Below are 20,478 nucleotides of genomic sequence, written 5' to 3'. Positions count from 1 at the left end.
GTGCCGCTAAAAAAACAGTGAGACACAGCTCAAGGGTCAAAGATGGCGTGTTTACATAGAAACACAATTTTCAAAACAACGCAGATGGACGCAAAAAATGCATTTGGTGTGAACAACCCCTAAAGTGTCGAAAGTAGGAAAATTATGCTTTAGTCTCATAAAACCTTAACAGAGTCTGCTAAGCCCTAGCCAATATTCTGGATCCCCATTCTGACACATCTCTAGATGAGTCTTTGAGCAATGATCGCAAGCTTCTTACTCATTTCATCAAACTTTTAGAAGATCAACCAAAATGTTGAGTTTGATTTTTTATTTTAAAGCCTAAAAACTGCTTAAAGCACCTTCCAATGTCTTGATGGCATCATATTGCTTTGGAAGTGAGTTGCTTTGGAATTTAGGATATCAAAAGGACCAAACCTCTGGGATCTTTTTACTATTGCAAAGCGCTGAGATCTTTCTCATAACATGAGATTTTTTCTTTTGGTAATGTGTTTTTCAGTGTGTGTAAGAACTATATTGATTTAGGGGCCTGTATTTATTTACCATCCAAAGCACCACCGGCACATTTTTCCCTTGTCCATACAGAGCGTTTGTTTTCATTGTAACACGGTCCTAAAGTACACACCCCATAACGTACCACTTCTGCATTCGATGCATACAGCTACGCTCTTTCCTTGCTCTACCACAGCCTACAGTGTGTATTTATCCGACAAATCTAGATTAAACCAATGTCACCTTAACACAACATAAACCATCCAACACCAACTCTGTGCATTTGGCTTCAGTTTGGGGATGTCAGCGCTGTGTAATTAAGGTGGGAGAATGTTCCCAAAAAAGATTCTCAAGCTCTTTTAGTGTCCTGAAATGCTCAGAGGAGGAATACAATGGAGTGTAACATGTCCCTAACTGCTCAGTGGACTGAGGCATGTTTCCCATTAAAAAAAAAAAAAACGATTTCCCCCTGGACCAGCCAAGTTGAGCTGCAAATCCAGTGTGTCATCGAGAGGTGCTATGTGTATAGTGACAAACAGAGATGCTGGAAATTAAACTACATCTGTTCTTTTTAAACATGAATAGAAACAAATGTAAATTTTTAGAGTTTTTCTGTTCTTCATCATAGTGAAATGAAAGCAATAGTGCAGTAAGTAAATTAACTCATTTCACCCTCATCGTAGAATAGAAACGTAATCAGGAGTTTATAAACAACATGATTTAATTGTAAAAACAAAGATTCACAACTTTCTTTCCATTCTTGTTCCTGTAGCTCAACTGATAGATCATGGTGCTAAAAACATCAAAGTTGTAGGTTCAAATCCCAGGGTGCACACAAACAGATAGACTGATCTCACTGTGAATAAAAGCATTAGGTCAAATGTTCTTCAGCTGAAATCATTCTGTGCTTACTGAAATTTAACAGTAAGTTTAATTTGGCTTACTGCCAAATGTGTAAATGTAAATTTCTTTTATGTCAGAAGTGCTTGAATGAAAAAGAAAGTTTAATTAGCACAAACACACTGGATACATAAATTTCTAGCATAAACACCCCAACACCCACAAAATGTGCCCAGGCAGCAGTGAGTTGTTATATTCTTTAGGTCTTTCAAAACTCTCTGGAATGTAAGCTGTTTTTCCAGCTTGCAGAAAAAAATGGCAAAAAAAAAAAAAAAGGCTCCAGAAACTTAGTGAGACGTTTTAGAGATCGACAAACAGTTACTGCTATTTGGAGAAGAATGAGAGCAGAATGAAATGGGCTCAGGGGATAATCATGTAACATTATATGGTATTGCGATGAAGGTCACAATGACATAGAGAGGGATCTGCCTTTCACTGGCACTGAAGTTTGAAGTCTAAAACACACAGCCATGAATACAAAGACGTAAGATTATACAAACCCTTCACACAAAGCATGTGATGAAGGTGGACGTACTTAATACTTTGGAAGAAATTAGCATATTTTGAGCTTGGAATGTTATAGTATTTTATACACCTTAAGTGACTCCATTATATCCATACGTTTCTCAACACACCAAGTGTAAGCTGTCATATGAGAACTTCGCCATACAGCTGTGTTGACAATGCAGTGTTCCAAAAACTGTCTCCGTCTTATTTGCGGAAGTCATTAGATTTGGCCGTTCCTGATCAAAGAATGTGTACTCACATTCACCCGCTTATAGTACACTTTATCCCATCCATCTAATTTAACATTTTTGCCAGGACTTGCAACAAACCAGGTATGAAACGTGTACTTACATTTGCCTGAAGATGGAGCATTTTGATTTACATGTTTGAAGCCTAGAGTATACACTTGGCTGCCAAAGTCAACAGCAGCCGCCGCTCTTGTTTTTCCCAAATGGTTTAGCAGGACATTAAACATTTTGACAAAATTATCTAACTTGCTTGACTCGGCTGCTGCAGCCTCTGACCTCATTGCTAAATGTGTTTACACTGGCTGAAATGGCCCATTTAGAGTCCTTTTACTTTGTAAATACTAGTGTCATTTTCTGAAGCTAATATAAAAAAATATGCCAGTGAAAATACATCTAGCGGTCTCCGTCGTGTGGATGGTGTGTGGAGTTTAAGATGGAGGGAGCCAGAAGTGTTCGGCTTTCACTCGGGGGAGTGGCTGCAGAGGGCTGTTGGGCTTTATGGGTGGCATTGGTGCTTCAACGGCTTCGTTTACATGTTTTGTGGGTGACAGATTTACAATAAAATTAGTAATGGCTGTTCATGGTGTTCTATAATGGTAATGAGAAACAGGTTTGTTTTAGCAAGGGTCACTTATATTTTACACTATTTTTATATTTTCTTCCCGCTGTTCCTTATTCCTTATTTTATTCCTGTTCCTTATTTTAAAATACATTCAAGGGTGCTTAAAGGATTTTTGTTGTTGTTTTTTTCCACAGAGGAATCTTATACAGTGGTCCCAAAAAGCATTGAACCAGTTGCTATTTCTCAGAGTAGGCAAGGGAGGCATTGGGGGTAATCGCCAAATACAGCAAAGAAAGTCACATGAGGGGAGACATTGGCTCCGATTAGTGCTGATTCGTTCAATACGCTGTCAATCAATCAATGCGATAGTGCCTGCCTCTCATGCCCTCGTCCTCACAGCGGGTCTCTGCAGATCGCCATGAATGGAACAAATTGATGGAAGTACCAAAACTATTTGTACAGAAAACAATTATCTCACACAGACAACCGCACTTTTGGTCACATCCAAATCAAAATTAGTTTAAAATTACTTCAGAATCTGAAATGGTATGTAAGTGTCATGCTTTTTAGTGAGCACTTGCTTTATAGGTACAGATCCATGCCATCAGGAACCCTGTGATTTCCAAGGAGTAGATGATGGATGATCCAAAAATAAGATGATTATAAAAAAAATTAAATATTCATGAAATATGCTTGTTGCTGTATTCTTGTAGGTATTGTTTTGAGGCAATTAAAAAATAATAACTTAAAAAAAAATGCATACACTTGATGAGTGTTTGATTTGACTTGATTTAATAAATAGTGTTAATATCAACTTACAAAAATAATTATTTTATTCTCATTTACAGTATAAGTTAAAAGGTGTTTCATATTCCTTCCCGTACAAAAATCTGATAGTATCTGGCAATTAACATATATAATATTCATTTTTGGGGGCATATATGTACATAGCCTATACAAATTTGATGATAATAAACTGATTTAAGGACAATATATGTTACATATAGAACAACAGCCATTTTTAGTATTTTGATATTATGTTGTTGCATTAAAAGAAAAATGTGACTTTTTTTATGCAGGCATACTTTTTCATCTCAGATGTTGTAATAAATCGATTTCAGGTTTATATGGGTTGTATGGGCTATTTAAATGTCAACTGGAACTGAAATAGGAATTTATATTGGACTTGTAAAAAACACACTCACAAAAAAATAAGGACGTTGAGATGGCACTCTGCCTCCTCATTTCAAAAGTGCACCACATGCCACTGATTTGAACATGTAAGCCATCCTAAAAATATATGAATGTCTTTGCACTAAAAAAATAAATAAAACCAAAGAGGCAATTTTTTTAAAGACATACAGTATAAGAAAAGCACACTTTCATAACAAGAAATCTGTTACATTTCAAACTATAAAATGATATATATTGTTCAAAATTAAGAATTAAGTATTTGGACACTTTCTGATTGTCAAACACTGTGGAAAATTTTCAAAGTTAATGTGATAAACTACACGTGTGTTTACGCTGTGTTCCATTCAAAGATGAATTTGGCATATTCTGACTTGATATCTCCAAACTCCAACCATTATTACATTCTTTGCTCGATGCTCAGAAGATGATCTGAGAAATCCAAACTGCAACGCACCCATTTGCTAGGGATTTGTTTGTCACCAGAGATGTCTCGACTATTAGCAACCAAATTGCAAAGGATAAGTGATGCTGTGCAATGCTAGCATTTGCTCTACAGGTGTACCATTATCAAAAGAGAGTATAATTTACTGTGTTTTACACACCTGTCTGTGCAGTCGTTGGCTAAACAAGTTTTTTTATCATGTAATGTAGGAACTTTGACACATATTTGACTCATTGATGCTTTTTAATTGCATAAATGTGAATGTAAATCATAAACTTTGTACATCTGCGTGGGTACTGACACATTTGTGTGACGCCATTCACCTGAATCTCAGTGAAATCGGAGTTAAATATTTTCGTACAAGTTTCCAAGTTAGAAGTTTCACTTCTAGTGGCATTGCATTGCACTTTTTCAAGTAGGAAGTTGGAAATTTCCACTTTCCGAGTCAAATGGAATGCAGCATCACTCTGCTAGAACACCTGTGTGAACTTGAGAGGAACTGAATTCATAAATCCACTACAATAACCTTGAGACCAGAGACCAATGACTATGAAAAGTGAAGTTAGTTCTTAGAAAAGGTTGTGAAAAATGCCCCTTGGTTTGATATTTTGTATCTACTTCAATGGCATTCAGACATTTTTATATGTGACCTTAGTGTCCAAAAATGTCCAGATACATTTTGGGGCAACTGTATTATGCTTTTAATTATTCAAGCTACTTACATGTTTATTTATTGAGAACAATTTCAGGACTAGTTTGTTGGTGGGGGTGTATTAGTCTTGTAAAAATATAGTCTTAAACAAAACTGCATTCCTTGTGTCAGTTTCAGTGGGTTTCTGTATCAACCGCAGATCTAAACAGTAGCACTAACACATCTACTCATATCTTAAACTAATTTCCCCGCCTGACTGCATGCTGAGCTTTTGAGTGCTTGAGTGTTTAGAAACAAGCAAGAGGCTCAGATCAGCAAAGGCCAGATCCCTCACGAGTGGCTTTAGTTTGCTAACCAGAACCAGAAATGTTCCCAGCGACCTGTGCCAAGCCAGCGGCCCTTTCACCTTCAATCTGAGGGGCTTATCTTGAGACAATGGGGATATCCATGCTCGCTCGTACATGCCGTTTCCCAGCGGAGCACAACCTGACAGGTGAGACAAGACAAACTGGGAAGAGAGCACTCATCCTCATGAATCTTCATTCAAAAAGGATGAAGGAACAAAACAATATCTTGATCTATTTCCTCCAGCCAACTCATCGGTTTGTTCAGGAGAATTTGTGTATGTGTGCGAGAGCATAATGATTGCATCGCCTCTTTTTCATGATTTGTAAGGTCTGTGACCCCTATAAAAGGGATTCAACTGGAACGTGACTTTACAGGGTTCACAAATGAAAGATTTTCTTGACTAACAGCCTGCATTTAATAAAAGTGTTATTTCATCATCCAGAATGTGACTTTTCAATGTGTGTAGATGCAGATCAGGTCTCAACTTAAAGTGATAGTTCACAGAAGAAAAAAAAAAATCTGTCCTCATTTACGAATTTTCATGTTGTTCAAAGCCTGTATGTTCAGTCTCAGTCACCATTCACTTTCATTGTCTGGAAGAAAGATGCTGTGAAAGTCAACTAAGACTAACATAGTGCCTAGCATCAGCTTTTGTGTTCGATGGAAAAGATAATGTCATGCAGGTTTGGAACAAAATGAGGGTGAGTGAACAAAGACAGGATTGTCATTTTTGGGTGAGCCATTCCTTTTAAGTTCAAACAACCGATTATGGTTCACTTTCATCAATCAATTTTTTCAGTGGTCTAATTTACTATGTCCCACTTGAAACACAGGTCTTTGATCTATTTGGTGGTTACTTTCTGAGCCAGACGTAAAGTAATGTGTTCTTTTACATGGACCACATCCAGTGAATCATATTCAGAAGAGTCACGTTCACTGAATCGAGTCTGCTGAGTAAGGACTGACTCATGTCAATTGAGCGATGCTCTGGGATATTCACAGATGTTCCCATGGAGTCATATTCACTGAATCACACTAAGCACTACACATTTCCTATTTTTTCTTAATCTACTACTTCGAAGAAACACCATTTGTGAACAGTTTGTTCGCAAGTAAACTATGTGGGTTTAGGTCATTATGAATTGACATCCCTATGAAGTCATTACACTTTTCATTCAAATTCACATTTTCTAGAGTTTCCCATCACTATTTAAAGCTATAAAGTGTAATGTCAGTGCCACTAGTGGCACCAACTAATTGAAAAAATAATTACGTTTTCAAACAAGTTACAACACACTCCCCCATCTTAGGTACCGTAGTTTAACATTTAACATGAAATATCTTTTGATAACAGAAAAATTACTTTTGAAAATTATTCCAACTTCAATCCTCCACTTCAAATCCACTTTTTTCCCCTTAATTTGGTCCAGGGAGGAACTTTAAGCTTGAGTCTATTGTCATATTTGTACGCCACCATTGCAGACAGCAAGTCCAATGTATTTACCCTTTTTTATGGCTTATAAAGCTTCTATATGAATATGAACTTGTGGATGATCTGCATGTCCAAATTACTTTGGAAGGCCATATAACTTTCACAAAGTGAGAGACAGGCTCTAGTCACGAGGCTCAGTGAATTTTGTAGCTAGAAAGAGCCTGCAAAAAAGAAGATGATCAGTGAGGGTACATACCGAAGGGAGAGATTAATCCTACATATGAAAGATTCCCCTCATTCCTGCAGCCTTAGCAAGCTACAGCTGGCAGTGATTATAGCATGATTCACTTTAGCTGCATATAGAGGCTGCTTGTAAAAATATGAAAAGTATAACTGTTTCTTGAGCTTGTGCTGACAGCAGCTCCCAGGGTGAATGTTGCCGCCGTGCTCTCTGCAGAAACACATGCCTGCGCGTCATATCACAGCCAGCGACTGGATCGGAAAGGGTTTCCTACATACAGTATGAACACAAGCTAGTCTGCTAATGCTAATTCCTAATCGTTTATGTGCAGGCTTTGTAAAATATGTTTCCGCTGCCTTCAAGGACATGTGGTTGTGCGAGGAGAGCCCTGTGACTCAAGGGGTTACATCGGAGCACAGTTTGTGAATCTGTGATGTTTTATGCTCTTGAAATGAAACTGAGACCTTGGAATGTGGATTTGACTAACAGTGAAAAACAACATAATGTTTTAACAGATGTAACAGTGTAGGAAGTCCTTATTAGATTCTGGGCAAATGAATGATACAAAATACCACTCCCACACAAGGCCTGAAGAATTTATAAAAAGAATTACCAGGTCATACGAATCCAAATTCTAAATTAGTGCTTTGTGGGTCTTAACTCTGTGGGTGATAGTAAAAAATACACTTTATATGCTTTTAGTAAAACATACACTTTATATGATTTTTATTATGTGTCTGTTATGTTTAATACACATTCTTTAAAGGTGTAGTGTGGAATTTGCTGTGTCAGGCTGGTTTTGATGCTCAAACAAACACAGCAATATCTTGATAGCACCACAGAGCCACAGTGTTTACAGTTTTTGGGGAACTCAACCTACAAAAAAATGGCTTACTTATGGTTGTCTTTGCAAATGAAGCTGCAATAGGATTTAATATCAATAACCAGGGGTTAAATTGGGCCAGTACGGTCCAGAACAGTGTTCGGGCACCTTCGATTTCAAAAAGAAAGAAAAAAAATGCTTGTTTGTCAATCCATTCCATTTATTGTATTCTCCGATAACGTTTTTTTGTTTGATCCATTTGATAAAGGACAAGGCTCCTTCGCATTCAGCCATGTGTTCCATTTCTGTAACATGCCTTGTCCGATCTCTGTTTCAAACAAATCGCATAATATGGAATCAAATGCTCACCCGTTTCTTAGATCCACTGATAAGCAGTAGCGATTTTGCTTAGTTTTGTTAAAAAGCTGTAGGCTATGCACAAAGGGGTTTTGAATCCAGAATAAATCGCATACAAAGCAACATCAACACAGATTAATATATCATACAACTTGAGCAACACACGGTAAATGTTTTCACTGTTATTTGGGGTGGGGGGGGGGGGCTGTTGATGTTCCAACAACTTTGGATAACAGTGATAACAGGATAATACTGTTAAAGAAGTTGGCAAATTAAGTTTTCAGGAAGTATTCACGTGTTTAGTCTCCTCTGCACTGGTCTCAGAACAGTTAGAAATGCACATTATTTTCATCCTAACTCCATATAAATCCTCTGAAAGCAATATTTTTCAACTTTTGCATGAATACATTATTCTCAATGTGAAAATGCATAGTAAATATATAGGAATGTATTTACTAATGTTAATGAATAGAATTATATTGTACAGTGATAACAAAATAGAACAATAACAATTTATATTAAAATGAAGCAAAATGACCCATAGATGTGTTAAAAATATGTTGAAAAAATGTTGAAAAATATTCAAAATAACTAACATGTTTTTTCAACTTTTGAGAGAACGTGGTCCTAATTTCCACATACGTGGACTTCATTTTATCAGCGCGCTGACGTGCGAAAAATGAATGGATTTTTTTAAAGCCGAAATTAGAGATGTTACTCTTTACAACCAAACAGGTTTCAATCAAAAAACTTAAAGAAGTTTCTTACCAGTGGTACTTTTGTTGGCGCTGCACCAATAGCAGGGCTTCCTGGAAATCAACGTCATGCTGTTGTCACGTGACGTGGTGCGCCAGAAGTTTAACCCTTAAATGACAGTGGCTGTGTCTCGTTTGGAAGGTTGTGTCCTCCGAAGGTTGCATTTGTCGGCTGCATACATCATCGAGACTGTCTCATTTCAGAAAAGCGAGTAGGACACTTCGAACGCAGCCTTCGAATGCGACCTTCTTTCACGGGAATTCGGAGGATGCATGAGGTGTATCCTTCGTGGGCACTCACAACCCACAATTCTTTGCTTCAACGGAAATTTGCCCACAAATATGATATTCAAACGCAAGTAATGTTAATTCCCAAGTTGAAGTACCTCAGTAGATGGGTGCAGAGTATATAATATGTATAATTATATTAATATATAATTGAAATAAAGTATTAGACTAAAAGTACACCTGTAAAATCTATTTTCTTTTCTCTTTACATCATTATAACTCTCCTAAAATTTACCTCATACATTCCCTTCCAAAGGGACTTTGTTCCCTTCTCACTCAAAGCGCACGCGCTTGTTAAAGAGTGGCGTGCTGTCATAGCAACCATGTTATATTCCGTTTCCGTTTGTCCTATTAAGGCCGTCTCGTTTAAACAAGGCTTGTTTAAAGGAGGATGCTCTGTATATTGCAGCCTTCAAAGGACGGGTCCTACCAAGCACGCAGCCTTCGAAACGACACACAGCTAGTGTAGAGTCTTGTGAACAGTATTCAGTCCGTTTTAATTCATTTAAATTATGTGTTGTGAATAGTGAAGCCAAAATACATTGTGGATGCAGGGTCACACGAGGTTAAGAATAGAGATGGGAAGTCTGATTCTTTTCCGTGAACTGGTTCTTTCGGACAATTCGTTTCAATGAACCGGTTCAAAAAACCGATTCACCAGTTTGTTTACATCGTCACGCAATGACATCACTAATACGTAATGCTATTATCCCAGCGGATGAAAATAAACGGTCAAAACACATTCAAATAAAGCCGTGTGTAAGCGCATATAGCTGATTTACATTTTGTTCAATTAAATAATAATAATCTTGGATAAGATTCCTACATTAAAGTTTTTCAACTAAAGCACCCAAAAAGGGCAATGATGTGCAAACATGGATGTTTTAGCTACATGTCTAAAGTATATAAAGTAAAAAGTCTTCTTAATCAACTCAACTTTTCAGAGAAACCATAAAGAAACTTACATTTCGCCCCCTCATTCAAGTCATCGGTTCACGCATACTCGTTATCAGCAGCTCATCGGTTCTCAGCGGACATGTCCGAGACTCCGAGTCTGAACTGTTTTTTCAGTTCAGTGTACTGGTGACTCATCGGTTCTTCAGACACGTCCTAAAGAGACAGTTCTCAGTTCAGTGTGTACTGTGTACTGGCTCGCGAGCTGTCAGAGATTTGCGACTGTCATTGTAATGTTGATGTGAATTTTTGCGACCAGATAATCATTGATAAAACCATGACAATTATGACACAACATATTTCCAGAATGTTTTATGTGTTATTGTCCTTATATGCTGCTCTGTACATAAGAAGCTTTCATTTTGTCCCCACACACTCCAACCCTTGGTACATGCATGCTCAGTTTCAGGCAGCAGCTCGAAATACTGTTCTCAGTTCAGTGTACTGTTCTCATTGGTTCTTCGGACATGTCCGAGAGAGACAGTTCTCAGTTCAGTGTACTGATGGAGCAACTGGAGCACTGATAATAATAAGAGTTGGCAAAAACAGGCATCATAGCATTATATACTCTGGGATATTGGCTCATTTAGAGTGGAAATGACTGTCAGGAACATCTGAAAGTAGGTTTTGGTTGAGTAACTTGTGGATCAGTGTTGACTCGAGCCGCGAACTGTTTCAGACGATTCAGTCCGATTTGGTGAACTGGTTCATCCAGTTCACTAAAAAGAACTGGTTCAAAAGAATGATCCGCTCATGAACCGGACATCACTAGTTAAGAATGTTATGCTAATCTAATAATGACATTTTGTACATTTCCATGACCAAAATGTAACGTCTTTGAAAATGTTTTAAGAACATAATTTTGTTAGCTGGGAAGTTGACTGTTGGATTTAGAATGTTGGGAAACATAACTGTCATTTTCACACAGTCCCATCAAACACCAACAGGGTTAACCCACTAATCCAACAATACCCAACAACCATTGAAATTTGGTGTTTGTGAGTGTGTTGGGGCAGTATGAACTAGCTTTAAAAGTAACAGTGGCGAACATGTTGATAAACCTATCTCATTCATACAACCTGATCACACAGGAAGTCGAGTTGGCACGTTGTTACCCAATGTTCCATTGCCCTTACATCGGCCCCATTCTGCAGAGTTACTGACAAGCAGCATCTCACTTCAGACATTTTTGCATCAGTTCAAGTTTGTTTACCTTTTCCTGTGGCGTGACCAATAGTGCAATGCATCAGCAGCATGTGAGACCCAAGTTTCCGTCCTGCAATGAAACCAGTAAGTAATCGTGTTCACGAGCCTGATTCTGAGGTTCTAATTTACCTCTAAGAGTACATTTTTACTCCACTGACAGTTAGGTGTAGGGTTGGGGGTTTTGGGGAGAGTTAATAAAATATACATTCCTCATCATTATTTCACATAATTCACACTCGCTTTACTAGCTATTTGCACCCTTCCATGCCCTTACATTCAAAAACACTTCCTGTGTCAGCCACTGGGGGCAGTGCTTTGAATTTCTGTAAGCACATCCATCCATGTCTTACGTGTTGAGCTGTATACAGTATATCCTTTTATTTCTCTGCATAAGTACATTATGATGAGCAGCTGTTTGTCATACTTCTGTTTAAACATGCAATTCTTTGAGAATTTTTTTTTTGTGTTTGTTCTTTGTTTATTTCTAAAATTCAGAATATGACTCTTTGATGTGTGGACTGAAGGCAGAGAGTCTCGACTAGTGGGGCAGGAACGGCTTAATATGGCCATTGGGTTGGCACAATGCTTTTTTGCTGGAGCTTAGTTTTGCATATATGAAGACTCGCTTGTGACAGCTGCATCTAATAGCACTAACAAAGGCTTTATTTGTTCCATTGTGTGTGAGCATGAACAAGCTATTCTAACTTACCCAGAGTCATCATAGTGTACTATGTAGTAAGTAATGTTATGTTTAAGTGGCATCTGGAGTGAAGAATGGGCTTGTACTCAATCAAAACCAGGCCTCTGTTAAAGAGTAAATAAAAAATAAATGAATAGATTAAATATATAATGTCTTACTTGAGGCTATGTGACTCTTTTTCTCAGTAATCCTTTCAGATCATTCTTAGAGTTCAGGGTATGATGGGGCGAGGTTATTAAAGACAGAAATCATGATGGATGGATGGATGGATATGATGTTGTGGGTGGTTGTGATTTTTATATTTTTCATCCCAAGATATGTACATATATGGGAATTATACTGTATAGTATAATATTTGACTTGTTTATCTCCCACTATTCATTTGATTACCACTCCTCTCTGTTCCAGGTTGTCTGGAGTTTTGCTGTCTCCAGGGATCAGTCTGTTGAAGGCGGCTACATCTCCTCCACCGACACAAGAAAAGCCTCAGAACCCTTCTTCTAACCAGCAACATATCCTCACTCACCATAAGCCTTACACAACCTTCCACAACTTGGCCACAAGTGAGGGTATGAGTCCTTTTGTGTTATTTCTGAGTAAAGATTGGTCTGATTACTGTATATTGGCCTTGTTCTGAGTACTTTCTCCTTTGATTAAAGTAGAAGTTTATGTAGTCTAGTACTTCCTGTTAGGGTGTTATGGGTGGTGCCTATGGCATTGCTATGTAGTTGCTAAGGCATTCGGAGTGGTATTGAGTGCCTTGCTTGGTGGTTGCTAGGGTATTCTGAGTGTTTTTTTAACTTTTTGCTATGTGGTTGCTAGGGTGTTTTGGGTGGTTGCAAGGGCATTGCTGCGTAGTTGCTAAGATATTCCTAGTGGTTTTTAATGTGCTGCTAAGGTTTTTGGTTGTGAGGTGGTTCCTACTGGCCCAAGTCAAAAGAGATTTTTATATTTTTCATCCCAAGATATGGCTCTTGTCATTTAATGTAATTCTATGGAATTTTTTCACCAGTTTTATCATTCACTTGACATAAATCATACATACAATCACCTAGAAAAGTAACAGTACACCACTCTTCAACAAGCTGCACAATATGAGGCATCATTATGTTCTTATAGACAAACAGTGCAAGGCGAGTTACACGCTGAAGTTTAATACTTAAAAGAATAGTTCACCCAAAAATGAAAATTCTCTCATCATTTATGCCACCCCAAACTTGTATGACTTCCTTTCTTCTGTAGTACACAAACAAATATATTTTGAAGAATGTATGAGGTGTTTTTGTCCATTCAATGTAAGTCAATGGGGTCCAAAACTTTCACGCTCCAAAAAATAAAGGCAGCATAAGAAGTAAAAAATAGAGTTCATTTGACTAATTTCACAATCCTTCAGGGCTGCTCAATTAATAACATCAAAATAACAAGTTATGTGATTACTAAATGCATTTTGAATCTGCTTGGCTACAATTGATGTTTGGATGAATTAAAAATTATTATTTAAAATCACTTCTGTCATTTCTTAGCAAATCAACAATTATAGAGATATAATCTATCAAATATTGTCAAATCGCAGAAAAATATTGAGACATTTTTGGAGACATATTGCCCCACCACAGTCAGATGGCGAATCCACACCGCACAAGAAAGAAAGTCATACGAGTTTAGGATGGCATAAAAGTGAGTAAAAGGACAGTTTCTCAAAAAAAATGTAATTCTCATTATCAATTAAAGTTAAGTGTTTGTTCATATCCCTAACAGTAGGTATTTGAGCAATATGAATAGTGATGCTTGCCTGAGCAAGCAACACTAATAAGAGTCAAAACTTACAGCCCCCATTCCCTGCCTTGACTCACAACCCAATGGAATATAACTGTTTAAAATATCATAAACTGAGTACATCAGCATAAAGCAAACACATGGAGATAGACACATGTCAGAAAGAACCACATCAGTATGAGAACTGGCATTCACTGTGCATTAGCTTGGAACCACAAGAGGAAGATTTTTGCTCTAAGTAATACAAAACCACCCAACCCAACACTGCTCAATGGTCTGTCAAAAAACTGTACTAAGAGAGGAATGCTCTGCTAGCCTGTCAGAACACAGATGCACATGTGTGTACCACTTCAATTCTAAGACATCCATATGAGGGAGACTACTTGTTGAATAATGTTGGGGACAAAAAAGAGGAAAAATGGAGGAAACAAATAGAAATACAGACAAGAATAATAGCATGCTCTGATTTTCTGCCATTATTTAACAGCTATTTTAAAGCTGAAGTGTGTTCCTCACAGTTTAAAATTTCTAAAGTTTAATTAATTTCCCTGTAAAAGTGTAAGCACTGTGAATTTGTGGCACTGTCAAAACATTGCTCAGTTTGCTTGAGCATCCTGACCCTCCCTAGATAGCAGCACTCGCTCAACCAGTGGTATAAGTTTAGGTCAGGGCTGTCTGTATTTTTTATTTTTTGACCAATGACATAAAATAGAGTGTTATGGAAACTTGTCTGAAAACAATAATATTTTTTGCAATTCCGCTTGGTGATGCTAGTAGCACAGAAATTACACTTCAGCTTTAAATTTTGACAATCCAAACAGAATTCTTGATGTTGCTCACAAATTTGAATGTACAGTAAAGTCACATTTGTATCACATTATGAGTTACCTGAAGACGTCAAATTAATAAATACTGTCTAAAGTCTAAAGTAGGGCTGTCACGATTATGAAATTTGGCCGACGACTGTCAAACAAATAATTGCGATTATGATGATTAATTGTCTGTTTTAGGGCTGTGACGATTAATTGTCATATAAATTGTCTTATTTTTAAGGTGTGCTTTTTTCTGCATGTATAAACTATGATTTCCTTTTAAGGCTTTAAAAACTTATGAATGACATGAAAAATAATGTTTTAAATATCAAAATATTTCTAAATACTTAATTTTGGTCAATTTTACATATATTGTATAATTTGTTAAATAAAAAAATAAAATATAATTTTTATATATGTTTTAGTATTTTTATTATATTATGCATAGTAAAATATTTCTTTCCTAATTTCTTTAATTTCACACATTATTTTAATGCTCTGATGAAGCAAAACCGTGTCAACATTTTATTATCCACAGAAATAGAGTAAACGTAGGTCTTCTCCTCTTTGTCACTGCGTGTCATTAACACAGCGTGTGTGAACCAGGAACATTTGCCATTACACGATTGTTTAAAGTGAAACCGGAGCGCTTTGCATCCAAACATGCTGTTCATGGCATTTAAACAGTATATTCACTTAAAATTCCCTTATTTGGGCATTAAAATTTGATTGGAATTTGAATGCCCAATAATCGCAGTTGTCTCAAATAACCGCGGTTAGATCAAATAACCGCAATCAGATGGTTATTTAATAATCGGGACAGGCCTAGTCTATAGATTTTATATTCTGTTTGGGTGTGTGTTTACAGATTACCGTGGCAACTTCCAGAGTTGTTTCCATTTTAGCGACAGCTACAGAATGGAACAGTCCATCAGCGGCAGTCATTTACCGGCAGAGTCCCACAACTTCAACACAAACCCACACAATGGCTTCCACATGAGCTGTTCCACCAGCACCCCTTCTACAGGTACAACAACTTCCCCAGTGGTGTAGTCCTATGAAATAAAAGGGGTTTCCTATTACCCAGTCCAGTCTGCAGTCTACAATTCGGTGACATTCCGGCTTTGAAACTTTTGAAAAATAAACTCTACTTTTACAATCTTCATGTTTCATAATTACAAGGACATGTTAAAGATTTTATTAGCAATACTGGTCAAGCTAAATGACAAATAATTCAGATGTCCATCCAGTTAAATGGGCAGCGTCAGGGTGGAAAATAACAGGGTGGACATTCAGTAGATAAATTATCCATTTCATGGTCTGTGATTGATATTTAGCTAACATACTTGTAAACTTATATTGATGATTTTATTTGTCAACATAAAAGCTAAATTAAAATTTTAAAATTACATTTATTTCCCATTTATCTTCCCATAACATGGTGGACATGTTATGCTTGGCCACATATGATTAACACCACAAAATAAAGGAAAACATAAATAAAACAAAAGCGTTACAAACTTCAAATTACTAATAATTTAGCAGAACGGCTAATGTCCCCCTCCAGTGTGTATGATGTCATTTCATAACATACTGTATATCTTCAATGAAAGGTCATAGTACCATGACATAACAGGGTGGGCAATAAATCAAGTGACACACAAAAAAAACCTCCACTAACAGTGTTAAAATTACACATTTACCACAAATCAGTATGTTAGTGAGAGGATGTAATACTAATCTTAACAAAAACGCGTTCAGTGTGAATGCCCCCTAAACTTATACTTTGGATAAGTATCGTTGTTTTGGCAGTAAATAGTGTTTATCCCAAGGGAAATGTAAGAAAATCTTCAGTCAAGTGTCCGTGTAAAGCACCATCCGATATCTCACATAACTCACACGAAAGGTGTGTGTGTGTTTCAGGTCCATTTCTCTCGATTTTTGAAACATTCTCAGCAGTTTGTGTGTGTGACGCTAAAATATGGGACAAACAGCATCGCGTATAGATTTCATTTGGAACTACATTTTTTCCCTTAATTACGGGACAATACCTTATTTTAAGGGCCTTTTGTCAACATATATTTTGCTTATTAATTTTACCTGATACTACTTCAGCGTGAGGGTGTCTTGCTCTCTCCTCTCACTGTCATGAATTCTCTAGTCGATGACAGTGGTGACAGCTGTTGTCAGGGACGGGGTATGGTAGAATTCAAGTGATAATGCACCAATTACAATAAAGAATCGCCAGTTTCACAAATCACCATCGAATACAGTTAAAGGGAAACTACAACAGTAGATTATGGACTTCTGAAGCAGCAAAACAAGTGGGTATACAGAGGGTAATTTTATCCTTAGAAGTCATTATACGCAAACAGCCCTGGGAAAAAAGTATGGCCCCGACTACACTGAACTACCCCCTTTTACTCCACAAATTGTTTTATAATTGTATATTATAACATTAACTGTATGATTTCCTAATTAGTATTAATTTGGACAGTATTTGACTACTGACCATTAAAGCCATTATACATTAGGACACTGTGTTATAATTTCAGAACCATATCAATTGGATATGATCACCAACAATATGCAACACTGCTAAACACAGGTCAATGTTATTGTTGCCCACATTTCCCAGCCATTTGTCTCCAGTCTACAAAAACTCTTAACCTCATAAAAAAACCTCATAAAATGGTTTGATGCACCGAGTTTTCTTTTATGTATTGACAACTCTACTCTCCCTTTTTATTCAGTAGCCAAAAGCCTTTCGTTTGCATCGACAGCGAACCATGCTTTGCTACTGACTATTACTGTAGCTGTTGGTATTAGGGGGAAGGACATTGTCATTCTAGAGAGCATTTTATTGGGTGAAAAACTGGATATGCTCATGAGTTCAAGCTGAGTTATCAGTATTTTTGGTCCATTTTCCCATAAGAGAAATACTGTAAATTTTAGATAAATCTATCTTCTAAAAGTTTGCTTTGTCAACTTTTAGCAGTTCATTATAATATGCTGCAGATGGCCTCAAAGCTAACTGGTATGGACTAAAAGGCCTCAAAGCTGAATTTTGATTTAATATTATACAGTATGTGTATTTAACAAAGCAGTTTATAACACATTCTTTCATACGTTCCACTTTTTTTCTTCATACAAAGGTTTCAGTTTGGTGCCGGATATCATAGGGTCAGGTTGCCAGTTCTCGCCGGGCACAGAGGAAAGTGTTTTCTTTCAGGTGGGCAGCTTCGATCGCGGCCTGAGCCAAACGTCGTCGGTCTACACTGAGACGTAGAACCAGGTTACCCTGTCGGCCATCAACATAATACTCTTCTTTCAGACCAAACACTGTTTTTCATTCTTTTCACTCCTCCATGCAGTTTCAGCCTCTCAGAGTTTTAATTGTTCTCAGAATTCTTTATTATTATTATTATTATTATTATTATTATTATTCCTTGAAGTACTTTTCCTTAAAGTAATAGTTTGCCCCCAAAAATGGAAATTCTATCATCATTTACTTTCATGTTGTTCCAAACCCGTATGACTTTCTTCCATGGAACACAAAAGGAGATATTAGGCAAAATCAGGCACACTCATGGCAAGTTGCTTTTTCATTCTTTGCTCAGAGCCAAAAAGTTCAAAACCAGTGAGCAACGACATACTGTTTGTGAACATTCCACACTGCTGGGTGAGGCATTTAGAGGTACATATAAATATGAGGATGCTCAAGGCTACATGTAAAACATAAACTAACATGACATTAAAATGTGTTATTAGTGACTTAATGCCTCAATCTATGAGAAGAATTCAAACAAGATTAGTAAAAGATTTTTTAACTACTCAATGATGACTTACAGTAGTATATATGCAGTAGATAATGTGTAATTTGTAATGTTTAGCTTTTGCAAATTCGAACATGCAGTGCATTCATTATCTGTCCTCCATTATCTTTCTCTGTCAGGCTAAAAAGATAGTAACTGTGGAGAGAGAGTCTGGAGAAAAGTTTCAGTGTTTACTGGTACATTGTCAAAAACCCATTTTTTAAATATCCATCTCTGTCCGCGACCGCCTCTACCCTCTGTGGTACATGCCTTCCAAATGGTCCTTGTGCAGCCTCAAACGCTCTGTCTGAGCTTTCCCTAGTGTGTAAGTGCTCTAAGGTGTTTAGCAGCCAGTACAAAGTTGCCCCATATGTTCGCGCTGGCAAGTTGTTACAAATCACTGAAACCAGCTCAAAAACACCTTCATTTTGGCCATATTTTGTTCTAAATGACGTCGCACCCGTTCGTTCTTCAATTTCGTATTAAGTGTGCAGGGGCTTTCAGTCACCATTCACTTCCCTTACATCTTTTTTTCTAACATTCTGTTTAACATCTCCTTTAGTATTTCCCAGATGAAAGTAAGTCATACAGGTGAAGAACAACATGTGGATTAGTGAATTATGTGAGAATTTTCATTTTTGAGTGAACTATCCCTTTAATGTGTTGTCAAATCACCTCACTGGACTGAAATATTCTCTGTTCTCTTGACTACCCTAAAAGCTGCTATTCCACTACAACAAAAGTTACACAATGAGGGATCTGTGTTGTAGAGCATGTTTATTCGTGGGATGTAATAAATTTGTGCTTTTTCACTGTGTTTTGACTTTGAAAAATCTTCAAAGTTTACGGCCCCATGAGATACGCCCTTGCTGTCCTCACGGCATCAGTAGTCTTCTTTGGAAATCCAACTGGTCAGCTTGGGTCCAATTGTGACTTTGGAACAGTTGGATACAAACAGAACCACCACAGCTCATCAGTGATAAGTTCCATATTGCCCTCTCAGAGCTCTTTTTCTGTGATGTGTTGGAAACAATTATTTAGCGTTGCTGTGTTTTGTCAGTGAATGTTTGCTTTGTTATTTGGTTGTCATCATCCCCGATGAACTGAGTCCTTTATTTTGTATTGGTTGATGGCTTTGATATATACCAAACTTTCAACAGATGTATAAAATGTACAGTTTGTTTAATAATAATAATAATGTCATTCTCTCACTCTCAGAAAATAAAAGACTCTTAAATATTGCAGTTTAATGCTGGTTATTGGATCTGTTTTAGGTGCGGTAGTTATGTTGATTATTTAACTGATTAAATATGGTTTTACCCAGAAGAAGAGTAGAATTAAATTCAGTTTGAAATACAATGATATCCACTTTAGAGTCAGAAATTGAAGAACATTTTAAAATTATATAATAACTTGTGCTTCCCATGACTTAATAATTTTATTTAAACTAGCTCAAAACATTGATTGATTGTATGATAATTATTCTTTTATAGGTGCACTAAGTTTTTGATAATTAAAAAAGTTTTACACAAAGACATGAATAGCCTTTTTTAGAAATATGTTGAAAATTATTTACACATATAAGATGAAGACTCAGGTCATATCAGAAACCCTATAAAAGCTGTTTAATTTTACATGGAGCGGGTTGCCCCCTCATGGGCGCTGCCATGTTGACAACACATGACACGAAGTCATGCAATGGTCATCAGTGGTACCAATGATGGTACAGTATTGATAAACAGGAGTGTGATCCACCAGACAGTCCAACCAGAATGAGTAAAAGTGGAAAGATAAAATGTCCAAAAGAGAGGTCCCTGCTGGACTGATTAAACAGCTACGACCTGCAGCTCTCATGGCGCGGATCACAGATAAGCAGCGCGACATCAAATGCCAAGTGAGAGCACAAAGCGGTGTTCAACCGGCCGAGAGCTCACAAGTCGCGGTCAGGGTTAGGTGCGCAACAACATGCGAAGA

The 20,478-nt window shown here is 37.2% G+C and overlaps 1 protein-coding gene across 1 annotated transcript in view; it reads left to right on the top strand.

The window, feature by feature from the left end:
* LOC127424504 (zinc finger protein GLIS1-like) overlaps window positions 1-19,726 on the top strand; it is a 115,761-nt gene extending 96,035 nt beyond the window's left edge. The window contains exons 9-11 of the mRNA XM_051669789.1: window positions 12,510-12,670; window positions 15,558-15,716; window positions 17,845-19,726. Coding sequence (XP_051525749.1) covers window positions 12,510-12,670; window positions 15,558-15,716; window positions 17,845-17,978 — 454 coding nt within the window. The 3' untranslated portion in view covers window positions 17,979-19,726. The remainder of the gene's footprint in view (window positions 1-12,509; window positions 12,671-15,557; window positions 15,717-17,844) is intronic.
* Window positions 19,727-20,478: the final 752 nt, after the last annotated feature.

The sequence above is a fragment of the Myxocyprinus asiaticus genome, chromosome 33, assembly GCF_019703515.2.
Source record: "Myxocyprinus asiaticus isolate MX2 ecotype Aquarium Trade chromosome 33, UBuf_Myxa_2, whole genome shotgun sequence".
In the NCBI taxonomy this organism is placed as follows: Eukaryota; Metazoa; Chordata; class Actinopteri; order Cypriniformes; family Catostomidae; genus Myxocyprinus; species Myxocyprinus asiaticus.
The sequence above is the reverse complement of the archived record's forward strand: the minus strand, read 5'-3'. Positions and strand labels throughout refer to the sequence as shown.